Genomic DNA, 16,189 nt, shown 5'->3' with positions numbered 1-16,189 from the left:
GCTTCCACCAAAACCAGACCCTGATCAGGAATTACACCCCCCCCACCCCCCTCACCAAACTCAGACCCTGATCAGGAATCTCATCCAAACTCTGAACTGGATTTTTTCCTTTACAGGATTTACAGTCTGTTTTCAGAAATTTCCATTTTTTTCAGACTTCCCCAGTTTTTAACCTTGCAGTGAAATAAAAACCTACAGTTACAGCATCATGAACCATATACAGTGGTAGAAAGGACAATGCAACAAACATGAGGCAACAAACATAGCCAACATTAATATTTTAGAACAAAATCAATGAACAGATTTATCTTATGACCCTGATTACACAGCAATCCTTGAAACCCATTACCTTAGATATTCTCTGTCTTACCCCATACGGAGAATTTATTTATCACCTCATGCAAGCTTATTAAAAATATAATAGTGCAATTAAAGTAAGTACAGACTGTTGTTGCATGTGCTGCTCCAGTAGGAGGCAGCAATAGCAGGTCAGATAGTTCTTTTTGGTGGCGAAGCCAGAGGAAATCAAGCTTTGAGTCACCCTTGGCAGAAAACAGAATGTTCTACAACAATGTTACTTTGAACAGCTTCTCGCGATGATTTATTGGTGTTCAGATTCGAGTAGACATAGGGTGATGAGAGAAGGTCCTAGTTCCAACGGTTAAAGAATGAATTGTTTGTTTTTTTTTTGCTGGTACAAGCAATGGACTGAAAACAGAAGCACAAACAATCTTTCAAAATCTGTAGCCTCAAAATTATGCTAGGCAACAGTGTGCAACTGATTTTAAATATTTATATAAAATTACTTACTGCATTATTTACCACCAACACTAAACTTTAAAGTGAAATCTTAAGATTAACGTCTCCACTAAATGTGGAATAATTTTACGCGCCACAAGTAAATTTCGACATAAGAGACTGCTAGCGAAAACAAAAGCTTGCAGAATAGAAGGCAAATGATTAACCGGGTAAGGAGATTGGTTCGACGCTAGAAGATCAGGAGTGGAGAATGGAAATCCAATAAAAATCTGTAATGGTGCTTAACTATTTGCTACATTCATTAATAACTTAGATACGAGAGAGAGAGAGAGAGAGAGAGAGAGAGAGAGAGAGAGAGAGAGAGAGAGAGTGAGAGTGTGTGTGTTACATATCTAATTGTAATGATGACACAAGGACTGGTGACATAGTCATGATGCAAAGGGGAGCACAAAATTCTAAACAAACATTGATTGGACAAATGGTAGTCTCCAGAGTAGTGATCCAGAGACCCAGAATAAATTGGCTAAATACAAATTTACTTTCCTAGAATCAGCACCAGACATATTAAAAGTGACTTTTCACCCTGTTGAAGCTACAACACCTGATTACTGACCTGCTAAGCAACATGCAGTAGCCTAAGTTTAGGGATACCACAACTGGCAAATCAGATGTAAGCTCTAAAGTCCTGCCACATCCAATCATGATTGATGATAGACAATTAAGCAACTGAGTACAGGGGTAGTCTCCAAAAACATCCCCCTCCTCTGATGAGAGAGCCAAGCATACTAGTGCAAAAGGGTGAAGTATTTGCAAGCCTCATCAGCCAAAGTACCAAATGGATGATCAATCTCAGCCTTCTTCTGAGGGCCCCAGCAGCAGAGATGACAGCTTTCAGACAATTCGATTCACTTAGCATGACACCAAAAAAATGATACTGCAAAGGTAGGCCTTGATCACATTCCAGCAATAGTACCGAAAACCTGTGCTCCAGAACTTGATTGACCCTTAGCCAAAGCTGTTCCAGTATGGTTACAACACTGGCATCTACATAACATGGAAAATTGTCCAGTCCACAAAAATAACCAAGAAAAATCCACCTCCACCAATCACTACCCCATCAGTTTACACTTGGTCATCAGGAAAGTGATGAGAGATGTCACCAACAGTGATCTCAAGCTGCACTTGCTCAACGGTAATCTGCTCACTGATGCTCGGCTTGAATTTCACCAGGCCCACTGAGCCCCTGACTAAATTAGCCACGATACTGGGAACCTATGCAAGGCCAAGAACAAATGACAGAAAGGGAATACGAGAAGTGATAGGCAGTAAAATCAAAAGCCAGAATCAAACAATGCCACAGTGAAAAGTGGATTTTCTTTATTCAGTCATGAGATGGGGGTGTTGCTGATTAGACAGCATTTGTTACCCATCCCTAGTTGCCTTTGAATTGAATGGCTTGCTCAGCCATTTCAGAGAGTCAACCACATTGTTGAGATTCTGGAATCATATATAGGCCAGACCAGGTGAGGATGGCAGATTTCCCACCCTAAAGACAACAGCGTACCAGATGGTTTCATGGCCATCAGTAGATTCTTAATTCCAGACTTTTAAAATTGGATTAATTTCCACAATTTGCTGCAGAAGTCAAACCCAGGGCCACAGACTATTAGCGGAGTTTCTGAATTAATAAGTCTGGCCATAATACCGCCACACCAACACCTCCTCATAATGGGACAAAGAACATTAAAGAGACAAGCTGTGAGGCTTTGTGCCTGAATGCATGGAACAGATGAAGTAAAGTGGATGCACTAATCACACAAACAGATATATACAGGAATGATAGATTGTTGGGCTTATGGAGACATGGCTGCAGGGTGACCAGTATTGGAAACTGAAAACCCAGGGATATTCAGTATCTAGGAATGACAGACAAAAAGAAAAAAGGCAGTAGAGGAAAGGAACATTTGTATTTACGGGTGATTTTAACATGCACATAGATTAAGAAAATAAAATTAGTCACAAAATTATAAAAGGAAGAATTCCTAACCCCGAATATGGGATGGTTTTCTGAGGAACTAACTTGAGAATAGGCTACCTTAGACTGGGTCTCATACAATGAAAAAGGAACAATTGATAATGTAATTGTGAGAGACCCCTTGGGAACGAACAACCATAATATGCTAGAATTCTTCATCAAGATGGGGAGTAAGGTAGTTGATTCTGAGACTAGGGTCCTGAATGTTAATGAGGGAAGCTATGATGATATGAGATAGGAGTTGTCTACGATGGACTGGGAAATGTTACTGAAAGGGAGATGGTGGATAGACAAAGGCAAAATTGAACTATAAAATTGTTTTTCCTGTCTGGTTCAGGAGTGTAAAGAGAGCAGTGGCCAAACTATGGTTTATGGGGAAATTTGAAGATAGCATTAGGTGCAAAAAATAAGCATGCAAAGTGGCAAGAAAAGAACAATAGACCTGAGGATTGGGTACAGTTTAGAAATCAGCAAAGGAGGACCAAGGGATTGATTAAAAAGGGAGTGTGACTCAGCTTGAGGTAAACATAAAAGTAGCCTGTAAAGAGTTTTTATAGTTTTGTAAAGAGACAAAGAATGATGAAAAATTAATGTACGTCCCTTCCGGTCAGAAGCAGAGGAGTTTATAATGGGGAACAAAGACATGATTGACACAAAGGAGGATAAGGTACCAAAAATGAAGAACAACGTAAGGTTTAGGGAGAGGAAGGAACTGAAGCAAATCTGTATTAGTACAGAAATGGTGTTGAAAACATTGATGGGATTAAAGGCTGATAAATTCCCCAGGTGCTGATAATCTACATCCCAGAATACTTAAGGAAGTGGTGCAAGAAAAAGTGGATGTATTAGTGGTCACCTGGACTGTGGAACAGTTCCTACAGATTGGAGGGCAACTAATGTAACCCCACTAATTAGGAGGAAGGAAGAGAGAAAACAGGGAATTATAGACCAAAGAGTCTGATGTCAGTAACGGAGAAGATGCTAGAATCCATTATCAAGCATTTTATATCAGAGCACTTAAACAGTGGTAGAATCAACACAGTCAGCATGGATTTACAAAACGGGAGTCTTGCTTAACAAATCTACTGGAATTCTTCAAGGATGTAACCAGTAGAGTTGATCAGAGGGAATCAGTGGGTGTGGTTTGTTTTGGAATTTCAACGAAGTCCCACGTAAGAGATTAATGTGTAAAATGGCAAGCAGTGACTAGTGGGGTACCTCAGGTATTAGAAACACAGCTACTCATAATATATGTTAATGATTTAGATGAGGGAACTTAATGTAATATCTAAAACTCTGCAGATGATACATTGCTGGATGGGAGAGTGGGCTGAGGATGCAGTGATGTTGCAATCTGATTTGGACAGGCTGAGTAGGTGAGCAATTTCCTGGCAGATGCAGTATGATATGAACAAGTGTTAGGTCATTCACGTTGATAGTAAAAGTAGGAAAGTAAATTATTATTTGACTGGCTGTAAATGGAGAGAAGGGAATGCTCAATGAGACCTGGGTGTCCTTGTGCATCAGTTGCTGAAAGTAAACGTGTCAGTGCAGCAGGCAGGAAAGAAGATAAACTGTACATTGGTCTTCATAGCAAGAGGATTAGAGTACAGCATCAAGGATGTCTTACTACAATTGTACAGAGCATTGGTGAGGCCACACCTGGAATATCATATGCAGGTTTGGGCTCCTTATTTGAGGAAGGATGTTCTTGTTAGAGAGGGAGTGTAGCAACAGGTTCACCAAATTGATTCCTGAGATGGCAGGACTGATGTATGAGGAGAGATTAAGTCAGTTAAAATTGTACTCATGAGGAAATGACCCTGGGGGTTGCAGTGAGAAAGAGACTCACAGATTCTTGTGGAGAGAGGAGGAGAACTTCTTCATGGTAGGCATCCTTGCAAGAGGATTTGTAGTAAGGTTAAAATTAACTAGGCAAAAGTGAGGACTGCAGATGCTGGAAATCAGAGTCTACATTAGAGTGGTGCTGGAAAAACACAGCTGGTCAGGCAGCATCCAAGGAGCAGGAAAGCCCTTCATCAGGAGCAATCCTGATGAAGGGCTTTTGCCTGGAACGTTGATTTTCCAGAACCAGGCCTCTCAGTTTAAGGATAAGGGGTAAACCTGTTAGGACTGAGATGACAAGAAATTTCTTCACCCAGGGAGCAGTGAGCCTGTGGAATCCACTGCCGCAGAAAGTAGTTGAGGCCAAAACATGTTTTCCAAGAAGGAGGAGAGATAGCTTTTGTAGATAAAGGGATTAAGGGATATTTGGGGGCAGGGTGGGAGCTGGGAAATGGGATTAGGATATTGAGCTCAATGATGAGCCATTGCTCATAACGAATAGTGAAGCAGGCTTGAATGACCTACTCTTCCTTCTATCTTCTACGTTTAATGACTTTGCTACAGCTTTGCTCCAAACCTGGATAAAACAGCTGATCTCAAGAGGTGTGCTGAGATTGACTGCCCTTGATATCAAGGCTGCATTTGACCACTTGGCATCAAGGAGGCCTAGCAAAACTGGAGTCAATGGGATTCAGGGGCGAGGGCAGAAAGAGGAACTCTTCACTGGTTGGAGTGATACTGAGCTCAAAGCAAAATGGTTGTGCTTCTTGGAGGCCAGTCAACTCATCCATAGGTCAACACAGCAGGAGTTCATTGGGCACCACTCTAATGTAGGCTCTGATTTCCAGCATCTGCAGTCCTCACTTTTGCCTAGTTAATTTTAAGCCAACATCCTTAAGGGAGCAGTGGCATGACAGTAGTGGTAATGTCACTGCACTGTAATCCAGAATCCCAGACTAATGTCCTGGAGTGATGGTTGCAGTGGTCATGGCCTGAAACGGTCTCACCACTCAGCAACTGATGATAATGTTTGCCTCCTAGTGGCTTGCCATAGAGTGACTCTAGCTGCCGAACTGGTGAGGAAGTTCTGCTTTCAAAATCTAAGGACGAAAAGAACTGTTGAGTTCCGGTTTTTCATTGAAGCTTTAAAGAAGTTATCACAATTTGGGAGAGAAATTATCTGTTTGGCTCAGTCACGCTATCATTTTATCACAATAGAATAACATTCCATTGATTGTTTCATGTAATATTTGGATTAAATATTACAGCCTCACATTACATGAAATGCTTCCACTCTGATTTGGAAGTGAAATGTTGTTTGTACTTATAAATTTCAACACTTCAATAATAAATTTTTATGTCTCTTTCAATCCTATTGCAATGCAAGATGTACCTAAATTTGTAACTTCTATTATTGGACTTTAAACGAATTCCTTAAATTACAAATGGCTGCTATTTTTTTCAGGTTGATGTGAAAAATTCAACTTTAAAATGTTCATACTGTTGGGGTTGATGCCACCTACTGGTACAACCTCAGTTTACAAATAGTTGCAATCGAAATGATGAGTTGGCCCAGAATCTCATTTAAAATTTCTGAGTTGGCTGTAAATATTATAAGTACATCTCACAGTTATACAACTATTCATTTATTTTTTCTTCTTTCATCACTCCTCTTCCACATTATAGAATCCCTACAGTGTGGAAGCAAGCCATTCAGCCCAACAAGCCCCTACTAACACTCCAAAGAGTTTCCCACCCAATTCCATTCCCCACCATATCCCTGTGACCCTGCATTTCCCATGGCTAACCCACACATCCTTGAGTACTACTGGGCAATTTAGCATGTGTAATCTACACAACCTACACATCCTAGGACTGAAAGGGGAAACTGGAGCACCCAGACACAGGAATAGTGTGCAAACTCCACAGACAGTCACCCAAGGGTGGAATTGAACCCAAGTCCCTGACACCGTGAGGCAGCAGTGCTAACCACTGAGCCACCACGCCACCCTATTATGTCAAAAGTAGTGGATTCTCAGCTGTAGGACACTCCTGCCTTGCAGATAATTATAGTAAAATATTTCAGTCTCCTAATTTGCTCACCCCCAGGGATATTTTGCAATTTGTAAGATGGTTCCATATTTTTTCATTGCTATTTGGATACATTTCTAATTCGGAACAGATTCTGCCTATTACTGAATTGCGACAATAGCTAAACCGACAAAAAATATTTGTTGAGGGATATTTTCAAATTTTTTTTTTTTACGCAAAGTTTGCAAAAGAGAAAACTCCTTTTAGATGGCATTGTTGCCATCTTCAGGGTGTCCCAAAGTGATTTCTAGGTAAGTAGCACTCCGAACTCCAGGCTAATGTTCTGGGGACAAGTGTTTGGATCCAACCGTGGCAAATGGTCAAATTTGAACTTAAGAAAAATCTGGAATGAGGAGGTAGCCAGACGACAACAATAAACTCTCACCTGGCTCACTAACATTTACTAGAGAGAAAACTCGATCATCTTTATCTGGTCTGCCTTACATGTGACTCCCAACCCATGGCAATATGCCGGACGCTTGCCTCTCTACCCTCTGGATTACTAAGTAATGGGCATAAATGATGGTCTAGCCATCGATGCCAACATTTCATAAACAAATGCATTAAAGTACTTATTTTACAAAACACAGTCACTGTTGTAATGTATGGAACACAGTAATCAATTTGTGCAAAACAAGGTACCATAAACAGCAATGTGATGATGGCCAGACAAGCAGTTTTTAAAATGGTTGAGGGATTATAAATATTGGCCAGTAAACTAGGGACAACTTCAAAACAATGCGATGAGATCTTTTACGTCCACCTGAGAGGGCTGACAGGACTTGGCATTAATGGTTTATCTAAAATGCAGCATGTCCGACAGAACAGCAATCCCTCGGGTCTGAGTTGAAGGATCAGTTGAGATGTTGCGTTCAGATTCTTGCTATTACTGAAATTTGAAGGCACCATATTTTTGGCAAGATTGGACAAGTTTTGTTTGCCACTAGATGGCACACAATGAATATACTTGTACAAAGCATCAGTAGTGTGTTTCTGTAGAAATAACAGTTAAAAACATATGCCGCAACTTAGATAAAGTGCGGTCACCTTTGGTCACTGTCTATTCACTGGCTGTGAATAAGAAGAGTTATAATTTTAAACAAGCTTTGAACAGATTTCTACAGTGTTACTCTGCTGTTTTGCTGGAGCATCAGACACTGAGGGGTGACCTTATAGAGTTCTACAAAATTATGAGGGGCATGGATAGGATAAATAGACACAGTTTCCTCCCTTTGGTGGAGAATCCAGAACTAGAGGGCATAGGTTTAGGGTGAGAGGGGAAAGATATAAAAGAGATCTAAGGGGCAACTTTTTCACGCAGAGGGTGGTACGTATACGGAATGAGCTGCCAGAGGATGTGGTGGAGGCTGGTACAATTAAGAGGCATTTGGATGGGTATATGAATAGGAAAGGTTTAGAGGGATATGGGCTGGGTGATGGCAGGTGGGACTATATCGGGTTGGGATATCTGGTTGGCATGGATGAGGTGGACCGAAGGGTCTGTTTCCTTGCTGTACATCTCTCTGACTCTATAACAAACACAAGGCAGCATGGTGGCTCAGTGGTTAGCACTGCTGCCTCCCAGTGCTAGGGACCTGGATTTGATTCCAGCCTTGGGTGAATGTCTGTGAGGAGTGTGCAGATTCTGCCAGTGTCTGCTTGGGTTTTCTGGAGGGTGCTCCGGTTTTCTCCCACAATCCAAAGATGTGCAGGTTGGGTGAATTGACCATGCTAAAATTGCCCATAAATGTTCAAGGATGTGCAGGTTAAGTACATTAGTCGGGGTATATGTAGAGTAATAGGATAGGGGAATGGATCTGTGTAGGCTACTCTTCAGAGGGTCGGTGTGGACTTGTTGGGCAGAATGGCCTGTTTCCACACTGTAGGGGTTCTATGAACATATTGAAGGAATCTAGGATTACTCGTTTGGTTGATTTTATAATGCCAGGTCCTTATGGGAGGCAGTTGTGTGTGTAAAAACTGTGCATATTCACCCCTCCTGTTATTACAGTATACAGGATCAACTGAGCAGAAGAGTCAGGAGCTCTTGCTCAGTGTACCTTTCATCGTGGTCATTTGGATTGGATGGAAGAGTATAGATTACTAACTGCAGACTGTGGGGAATGAAAGACCACGACATGTACTGTGCCATACAGCTTAGTACAGTGATCACGACAACTAGGTCTGAATGTATACAGACAGATGAATAATTGGGAACATTTGCAAAATGAGATACTTTTACAATGAAAACAATATTGTAATCTCAGGTTTGTATATTTTCAACAACTGTTGGAGTTAAGAATTTCACAAGTTACAGTGAGCTCTGGGTGTGGCTGGTGTGACCCATGACATAGGTTCTCAAAGCAGATTAGCTCAATTAACCCACAAGTAACATATTCCTATACTATTTTGATAGGAGCTGCAAACCTCCAGTTTCAAAATCCTGTGGTGGCCCCAGCACAATCTCAGAAACACACCAATGGAGTTAAGTCAATGGCATGACATGGGCCTTTGTAATATTAATGGGCTCATCCAATGATGCACTAACAGTCTTTGCTACAACATCTTTGTTCTCCTCCTCCTTCTGCTAGCAAATCTTCAAGTTTAACCAGTAGGCAAATAGCAAATGGCAGATGTATAATCATAAATGCATTCAGGACCTGTTAAGTTGCAGATCAAATTTCACAGTCCATGTGGATTTCCCAGTACTGGGTGTCAAGCATCAATTTAAAGAGCAAGGTGTCATTTAGAAAGTCTGCAGCACAAAACAGTCAGAAATTTTCTTTATGACTCTGTAAAAATCACATGGAATTTCGTGGCAACCTCGAATGTGAATCATTCTAGGAGGAAAAGAGCCAACTAACACAGCAGAACGAAAGTTAAGTTAATCACTGCTATGTGGCTGATAGCTTTGGTAGTACCTCTTGATTGTGCTTTGGAAGTTATAGGCTTCCAGCCACAGCAAGTGGCAAGCAAATATCTATTATTCTTACAGTTTTACAAACATTCAGACAAACATAGAACATAGAAGAATACAGCGCAGTACAGGCCCTTTGGCCCTCGATGTTGCGCCGATCCAAGCCCACCTAACCTACACTAGCCCACTATCCTCCATATGCCTATCCAATGCCCGTTTAAATGCCCATAAAGAGGGAGAGTCCACCACTGCTACTGGCAGGGCATTCCATGAACTCACGACTCGCTGAGTAAAGAACCTACCCCTAACATCTGTCCTATACCTACCACCCCTTAATTTAAAGCTATGCCCCCTCATAATAGCTGACTCCATACGTGGAAAAAGGTTCTCATGGTCAATCCTATCTAAACCCCTAATCATCTTGTACACCTCTATCAAGTCACCCCTAAACCTTCTTTTTTCCAATGAAAACAACCCCAAGTGCTTCAGCCTTTCCTCATACGATCTTCCTACCATACCAGGCAACATCCTGGTAAACCTCCTCTGCACCCGTTCCAGTGCCTCCACATCCTTCCTATAGTATGGCGACTAAAACTGCACACAATACTCCAGATGCACCAGAGTCTTATACAACTGCAACATGATCTCAGGGCTCCGGAACTCAATTCCTCTACCAATAAAAGCCAGTACACCATATGCCTTCTTCACTGCACTATTTACCTGGGTGGTAACTTTCAAAGATCTGTGTACATGGACACCAAAATCCCTCTGCTCATCCACACTACCAAGTATCCGACCGTTAGCCCAGTACCCCATCTTTTTGTTACTCTTACCAAAGTGAATCACCTCACACTTAGCTATATTGAACTCCATTTGCCACCTTTCTGCCCAGTTCTGCAGCTTATCTATATCCCGCTGTAACCTGCCACATACTTCCTCACTGTCAACAACTCCTCCGACTTTCGTATCATCCGCAAACTTGCTCACCCAACCTTCTAGCCCCTCCTCCAGGTCATTTATAAAAATGACAAACAGCAATGGTCCCAAAACAGATCCTTGCGGAACACTGCTAGTAACGGCACTCCAAGATGAACCTTTACCATCAACTACTACCCTCTGTCTTCTTCCAGCCAGCCAATTCCTAATCCAAACCTCCAACTCACCCTCAATGCCATACCTCCGTACTTTTTGCAGTAGCCTACCATGGGGAACCTTATCAAACGCCTTACTAAAATCCATATACACCACATCTACCGCTTTTCCCTCATCCACCTCCTTAGTCACCTTCTCAAAGAATTCAATTAGGTTTGTGAGGCACGACTTGCCCTTCACAAAACCATGCTGACTATCCTTGATCACATTATTCCTATCCAGATGTTCATAAATCCTATCCTTTACAATTCTCTCTAAGACTTTGCCTACAACAGAAGTGAGACTCACCGGCCCATAGTTACTAGGGTTATCCCTACTCCCCTTCTTGAACAAGAGAACCACATTTGCTAGCCTCCAGTCTTCTGGCACTACTCCTGTAGACAACGAGGACATAAAAATCAAGGCCAATGACTCTGCAATCTCCTCCCTTGCTTCCCAGAGAATCCTAGGATAAATGCCATCAGGCCCAGGGGACTTATCTATTTTCACCCTTTCCAGAATTTCTAACACCTCCCTCCCTACATACCTCAAAGCCATTCATTCTACTTAATTGTGACTCAGTATTCACATCGGCAACAATGTCCTGTTCCTGAGTGAATACTGACAAAAAGTATTCATTCAGTGTCTCCCCAATCTCTTCAGCCTCCACACGCAACTTCCCACTACTATCCTTGACTGGACCTATTCCTACCCTCGTCATTCTTTTATTCCTGCCATATCTATAGAAAGCCTTAGGGTTTCCCCTAATCCTACCAACTAAAGGACCTTTCATGTCCCCTCCTTGCTGCTCTTAGCTCTCTCTTCAGGTCCTTCCTGGCTACCTTATAACTCTCAATTGCCCCAATTGAACCTTCACGCCTCATCTTTACATAGGCCGCCCTCTTCCATTTAACAAGGGATTCCAATTCCTTATTAAACCACGGCTCCCTCACACGACCCTTTCCTCCCTGCCTGACAGGTACATACTTAACAAGGACACTCAATAGTTGCTCCTTGAACAAGCTCCACATATCAATTATGCCCTTGCCTTGAAGCCTACTTTTCCAAGCCACGCATCCTAAGTCATGCCTCACCGCATCATAATTTCCCTGCCCCCAGCTATAACTCTTGCCATGCAGTGCACACTTATCCCTCTCCATCACTAGAGTAAAAGTCACCGAATTGTGGTCACTGTCCCCAAAGTGCTCACCTACCTCTAATTCTAACACCTGGCCTGGTTCGTTACCCAGAACCAAATCCAGTATGGCCTCACCTCTTGTTGGCCTATCTACATATTGTGTCAGGAAACCCTCCTGCACACATTGGACAAACACCGACCCATCTAACGAACTAGAGGTATAGCTTTCCCAGTCAATATCTGGAAAGTTAAAGTCCCCCATAACAACCACCCTATTACTTTCACTCTTCTCCTGAATCATCCTCGTAATCCTTTCATTTACATCTCTAGGACTATTAGGAGGCCTGTAGAAAACTCCTAACAGGGTGACCTCACCTTTCCTATTCCTAACCTCAGCCCAAACTACCTCAGATGGCGAGTCTTCATCCATCGTCCTTTCCACCGCTGTAATACGATCTTTGACAAGCAATGCCACACCTCCCCCTCTTTTACCCCCACCTCTGACCCTACTAAAACATTTAAACCCTGGAACCTGCAACAGCCAATCCTGTCCCTGTTCTACCCATGTCTCCGTAATAGCCACAACATCGAAATCCCAGGTACCAACCCACGCTGCAAGTTCACCTACCTTATTTCGTATACTTCTTGCATTGAAGTATACACACTTCAAGCCACTTTCCTGTTTACAGGCACCCTCCTTTGAGATTGATGCCATGTTCCTAACCTCCCTACACTCCAGGTCCTGCACCCTAAAGCTACAGTCTAGGTGGCAGAGTGGCTCAGTGGTTAGCACTGCTGCCTTACATTGCCAGGGACCCGGGTTCGATTCAAAGCTGTGCAGATAAACTGGATTAACTATAGTAAATGTGGGGTTACAGGGGTAGGATGGGATGCTCTTCAGAATGCTGGTGCAGACATAATGGGCCAAATGGATTCTGTGTGTAAGGGTTTTTGTGCAATGGTAATGTCCCAACCTCTGGGCCAGAAGGTCTAGATTCAAGTCTCACTTGCTCCAGGAGGTGTGTCATAATGTGTGCAATTAAAAATATCTATAAATGATCATGAGTTAGCAGTGGTTAGCCATTCAGCCCCTCACATCTGCTCCATTGTTCAATAAGATAAGGATGATCTGACCGTGACCACAACCCCACATAGCCCCCTCTCTGGGGAGAGGGTCCCCATACTCATGGCCCTCCAAGAGAAAAACATTCCTGTTCAACTCCATCTTAAATGGTAACGTCTTATTTTTAACCTATGTCTCCTAGTTCTAGTCCCTTCAACAAGAGGAAACTACCTTGCAGCATCTGCCCTTTCAAGTTCCCTCAGGGTCTCTTATGTAAGATTGCATTTCATTCTTCTAAACTCCAATGGAACAGGCCCTACTTGTTCAACCTTCCTTCATAAGGGCAACTCCTCCTGCCCAGGAATCCCAGTTCTGAAGGGCTTCGAGTTATGTTAGCAATACACTGCCTACTTACAAACGTGTCCACAAAGGATGTATGACATATGGATAGCAAAGATAAGGAAGGGAGTAAAAATTGAAAAACAAGTGTTCCTTTCAACATTATGAGTAGTTGCCAATGGTTAAGATACAAGACTATTGGATGCCATGGGATTGATATTTGTTGCATGAAACCAACAACAATTTTTATTATGCTGATAACTGTACTCATTTCTAGAATTATACCGTGGCCAAAAGGATAGGGTTAACATAGTAAATACCTCAGATAACTCTCGTTCACCTCTAACATCTCTGATCCTTACCCATCAACTGACTGCAGACTCAGCGAGAGTCCATCCCAGCGTCACTGTCAGGGAAGAGCAGCTTTGCCAGTATCCCGGAGTAATAGGGTCCAAACACCATCCTGTTGTGGTGCAGAATATGGCTGAAGGTGCAGCCAACCTCCTTTAGCTCTGCCTGAATTGGAGCAAGACCCCCGGGGAGAGCATGAAGGCCGTTCTGTGGACTCGAGGAGTTGAGAAAACCCTTCAGGTATGAATGAACCCGCTCACCTACAAAAAGAGATACTGCTTAATGAAACCAGTTAAATGACATTGCAGAGTAGGTCCTAGCAAGATAGGGTCTATAAATATTAAAAAATATGTATGAAATTTTCTCATAATACATTGATCAGGTTTCAGTATGTATATTGTGATAGTATTTCTCTTCACCAAGTAGGAAATTAGTGCATCTTCAGAGATTGAGATCTTGGGTGTTGAGGAAATTCAAACATTTCAGTTAAACTTTCCGAATGTTTGGAGCCTATTTCTTTGGATTACCTAGATGTTTAGGCAATATTGGATTGGATAGTCCGGATGTTTGCATTACCTCGCTTAGGGAAGATCTGTAGATATCTTCCCTTTGTATCTAGACAAAGGGAATGAAACTTATTGGTGGACTTTCCTTACTGGTGAATTAGTAGTGTGAATACTGTCAATATTTCTAATAAACCCTTGATTCTGATGGTAGCACTTCATTTTGAGCTGTTCCCTCTCCTACATTTTGATCTCTGGGTATTGGCCCAACCAGGGGTCCAGCTCAATACCTTTAGCATTTAACCACCATGGCCACCCTTTATGACACAGCAAAGACAGTCAATTGTGGCAGGCTGGAATGGGGTAGTCCTGACTAATGTTCCCTCCTCTGGGCTCCATTGCTAATTCCAATGCTGCTAGCACAGAATCAAATCCATCCTGGGATCACGCTGGCCAAAGTGCTCCGGTTCCACAATAAACACCGCATTAACCAGCTGAGTCATTCCAGACACTATTAATGTTGAATGTAAATGGAATTAATGGAACATTGTGTGTCAATTCACATCTGGTCTTCAATGCAAAGGAACTTTAAGTACAGGACTAAAGGTGAGTTGCTGCAATTGCAGAGAGCTGGAATGAGGCTGCCCCTGCAATATTGTGTGGCGTTTTGGTCTCCTCATCTAAGGAAGGATGTACTTGCCAGAGAGGGAGTGCAATAGAGGCTCACCAGATTAAGCCCTGGTACAGTGGGATTTTCTTACTAGGAGAGATCGAGAAGGCTCCAGCATTATGAAGAATGAGAGGCGATCACATTGAAACTTGCAACTTCTTACAGGGCCGACAGGATGGATGTCGGAAGGATCTTTCCCGTGTGCTCAAGGTCAAGGATCAGGGGCACAGTCTCAGACTAAGGGATAGGCCAATTAAATCGGAGAAGAGGAAGATTTTCTTCACTCAGTGAATGGTAAATCTTTGAAATTCTGTGGAAGCTGTGGAACTACTGAGCATGTTCAAGTCAGAAATTGATAGGTTTCTGGGGAGTCATGGTATCAAAGAGTCAAGAATAGTGGGAAACTGGCATGGAGGTAGATGATCAGGTAGAGTCTTGAGGAGCTGAATGGCCTACTCTAGTTACTATTTCTGATTTCGGTCTGCTCTGTGTAAAGAACAGCAACATGCAGTAATGACAAGACAGCTCAATCTCATTCAGAAAACAGCCTCTATTCCACAGGTCACTATCCAGGAGGGCTCTGCTTATTTTGGAGATTATACAATGAACTCACCAATCAGATTCCAAATGACATTGTCGCTGTGTGAAATGCTGTAGATTTGTCCTTTTAAGCTGGCTCCCTGCTCACTTGTCAGGGGAGAATACCCATGGGTAGGAAGTGACTTGTCGAGCTCTCTGTATATCTGGTCGCTGACTGCAAGTAGAGCATCTTCTAACCTGAATATTGTGGAGATTGACAGAAGGAGCAACACAAGAATCCTTTAGATAACACTTACTGCCAATGATGATGGAGAGGGACACTTTAATTACAGATACCACCTGTTCAGAATTCAGAATCAAAGCCTCAGCTGTTCAGGTCTGTAAAGCTCAAAACATCACCTTGGCTTGCAATATGGAGGATAGAAAAGGGAAACTTCATCTCCCTTTCATCTATCCTTCTGATAGTCATTCAAACAATGGAGGCAAAAAAAAAATGTTACGCTTAATCAACATGGAACATAGAACATTACAGCGCAGTACAGGCCCTTCGGCCCTCGATGTTGCACCGACTTGTCATACCAATCTAAAGCCCATCTAACCTACACTATTCCATGTACATCCATATGCTTGTCCAATGACAACTTAAATGCACTTAATGTTGGATAATCTACTACCGTTGCAGGCAAAGCATTCCATACCTTTACTACTCTAAGGAAAGAAACTACCTCTGACATCTGACCTATATCTATCGCCCCTCAATTTAAAGCTATGCCCCCTCGTGTTTGCCATCACCATACTTGGAAAAAG

The 16,189-nt window shown here is 42.4% G+C and overlaps 1 protein-coding gene across 2 annotated transcripts in view; it reads right to left on the bottom strand.

The window, feature by feature from the left end:
• Positions 1-208: 208 nt before the first annotated feature.
• Positions 209-16,189, bottom strand: part of LOC122563263 (T-complex protein 11-like protein 1) — a 56,624-nt gene continuing 40,643 nt past the window's right edge. For both annotated transcript variants that reach the window (XM_087973652.1, XM_043716907.2), the window contains 3 exons: positions 15,456-15,619; positions 13,681-13,929; positions 209-708 (listed from right to left, as the gene is read on the bottom strand). In XM_087973652.1, the coding sequence (XP_087829778.1) occupies positions 13,700-13,929; positions 15,456-15,619 (394 nt within the window). In that variant the 3' untranslated portion in view covers positions 209-708; positions 13,681-13,699. The remainder of the gene's footprint in view (positions 709-13,680; positions 13,930-15,455; positions 15,620-16,189) is intronic.

This window comes from Chiloscyllium plagiosum, unplaced genomic scaffold, assembly GCF_037043375.1.
Source record: "Chiloscyllium plagiosum isolate Xiang-an unplaced genomic scaffold, Cpla_swu_hap1 HiC_scaffold_26, whole genome shotgun sequence".
Classification (NCBI taxonomy): Eukaryota; Metazoa; Chordata; class Chondrichthyes; order Orectolobiformes; family Hemiscylliidae; genus Chiloscyllium; species Chiloscyllium plagiosum.
This window is presented reverse-complemented; position numbering and strand designations above follow the sequence as displayed.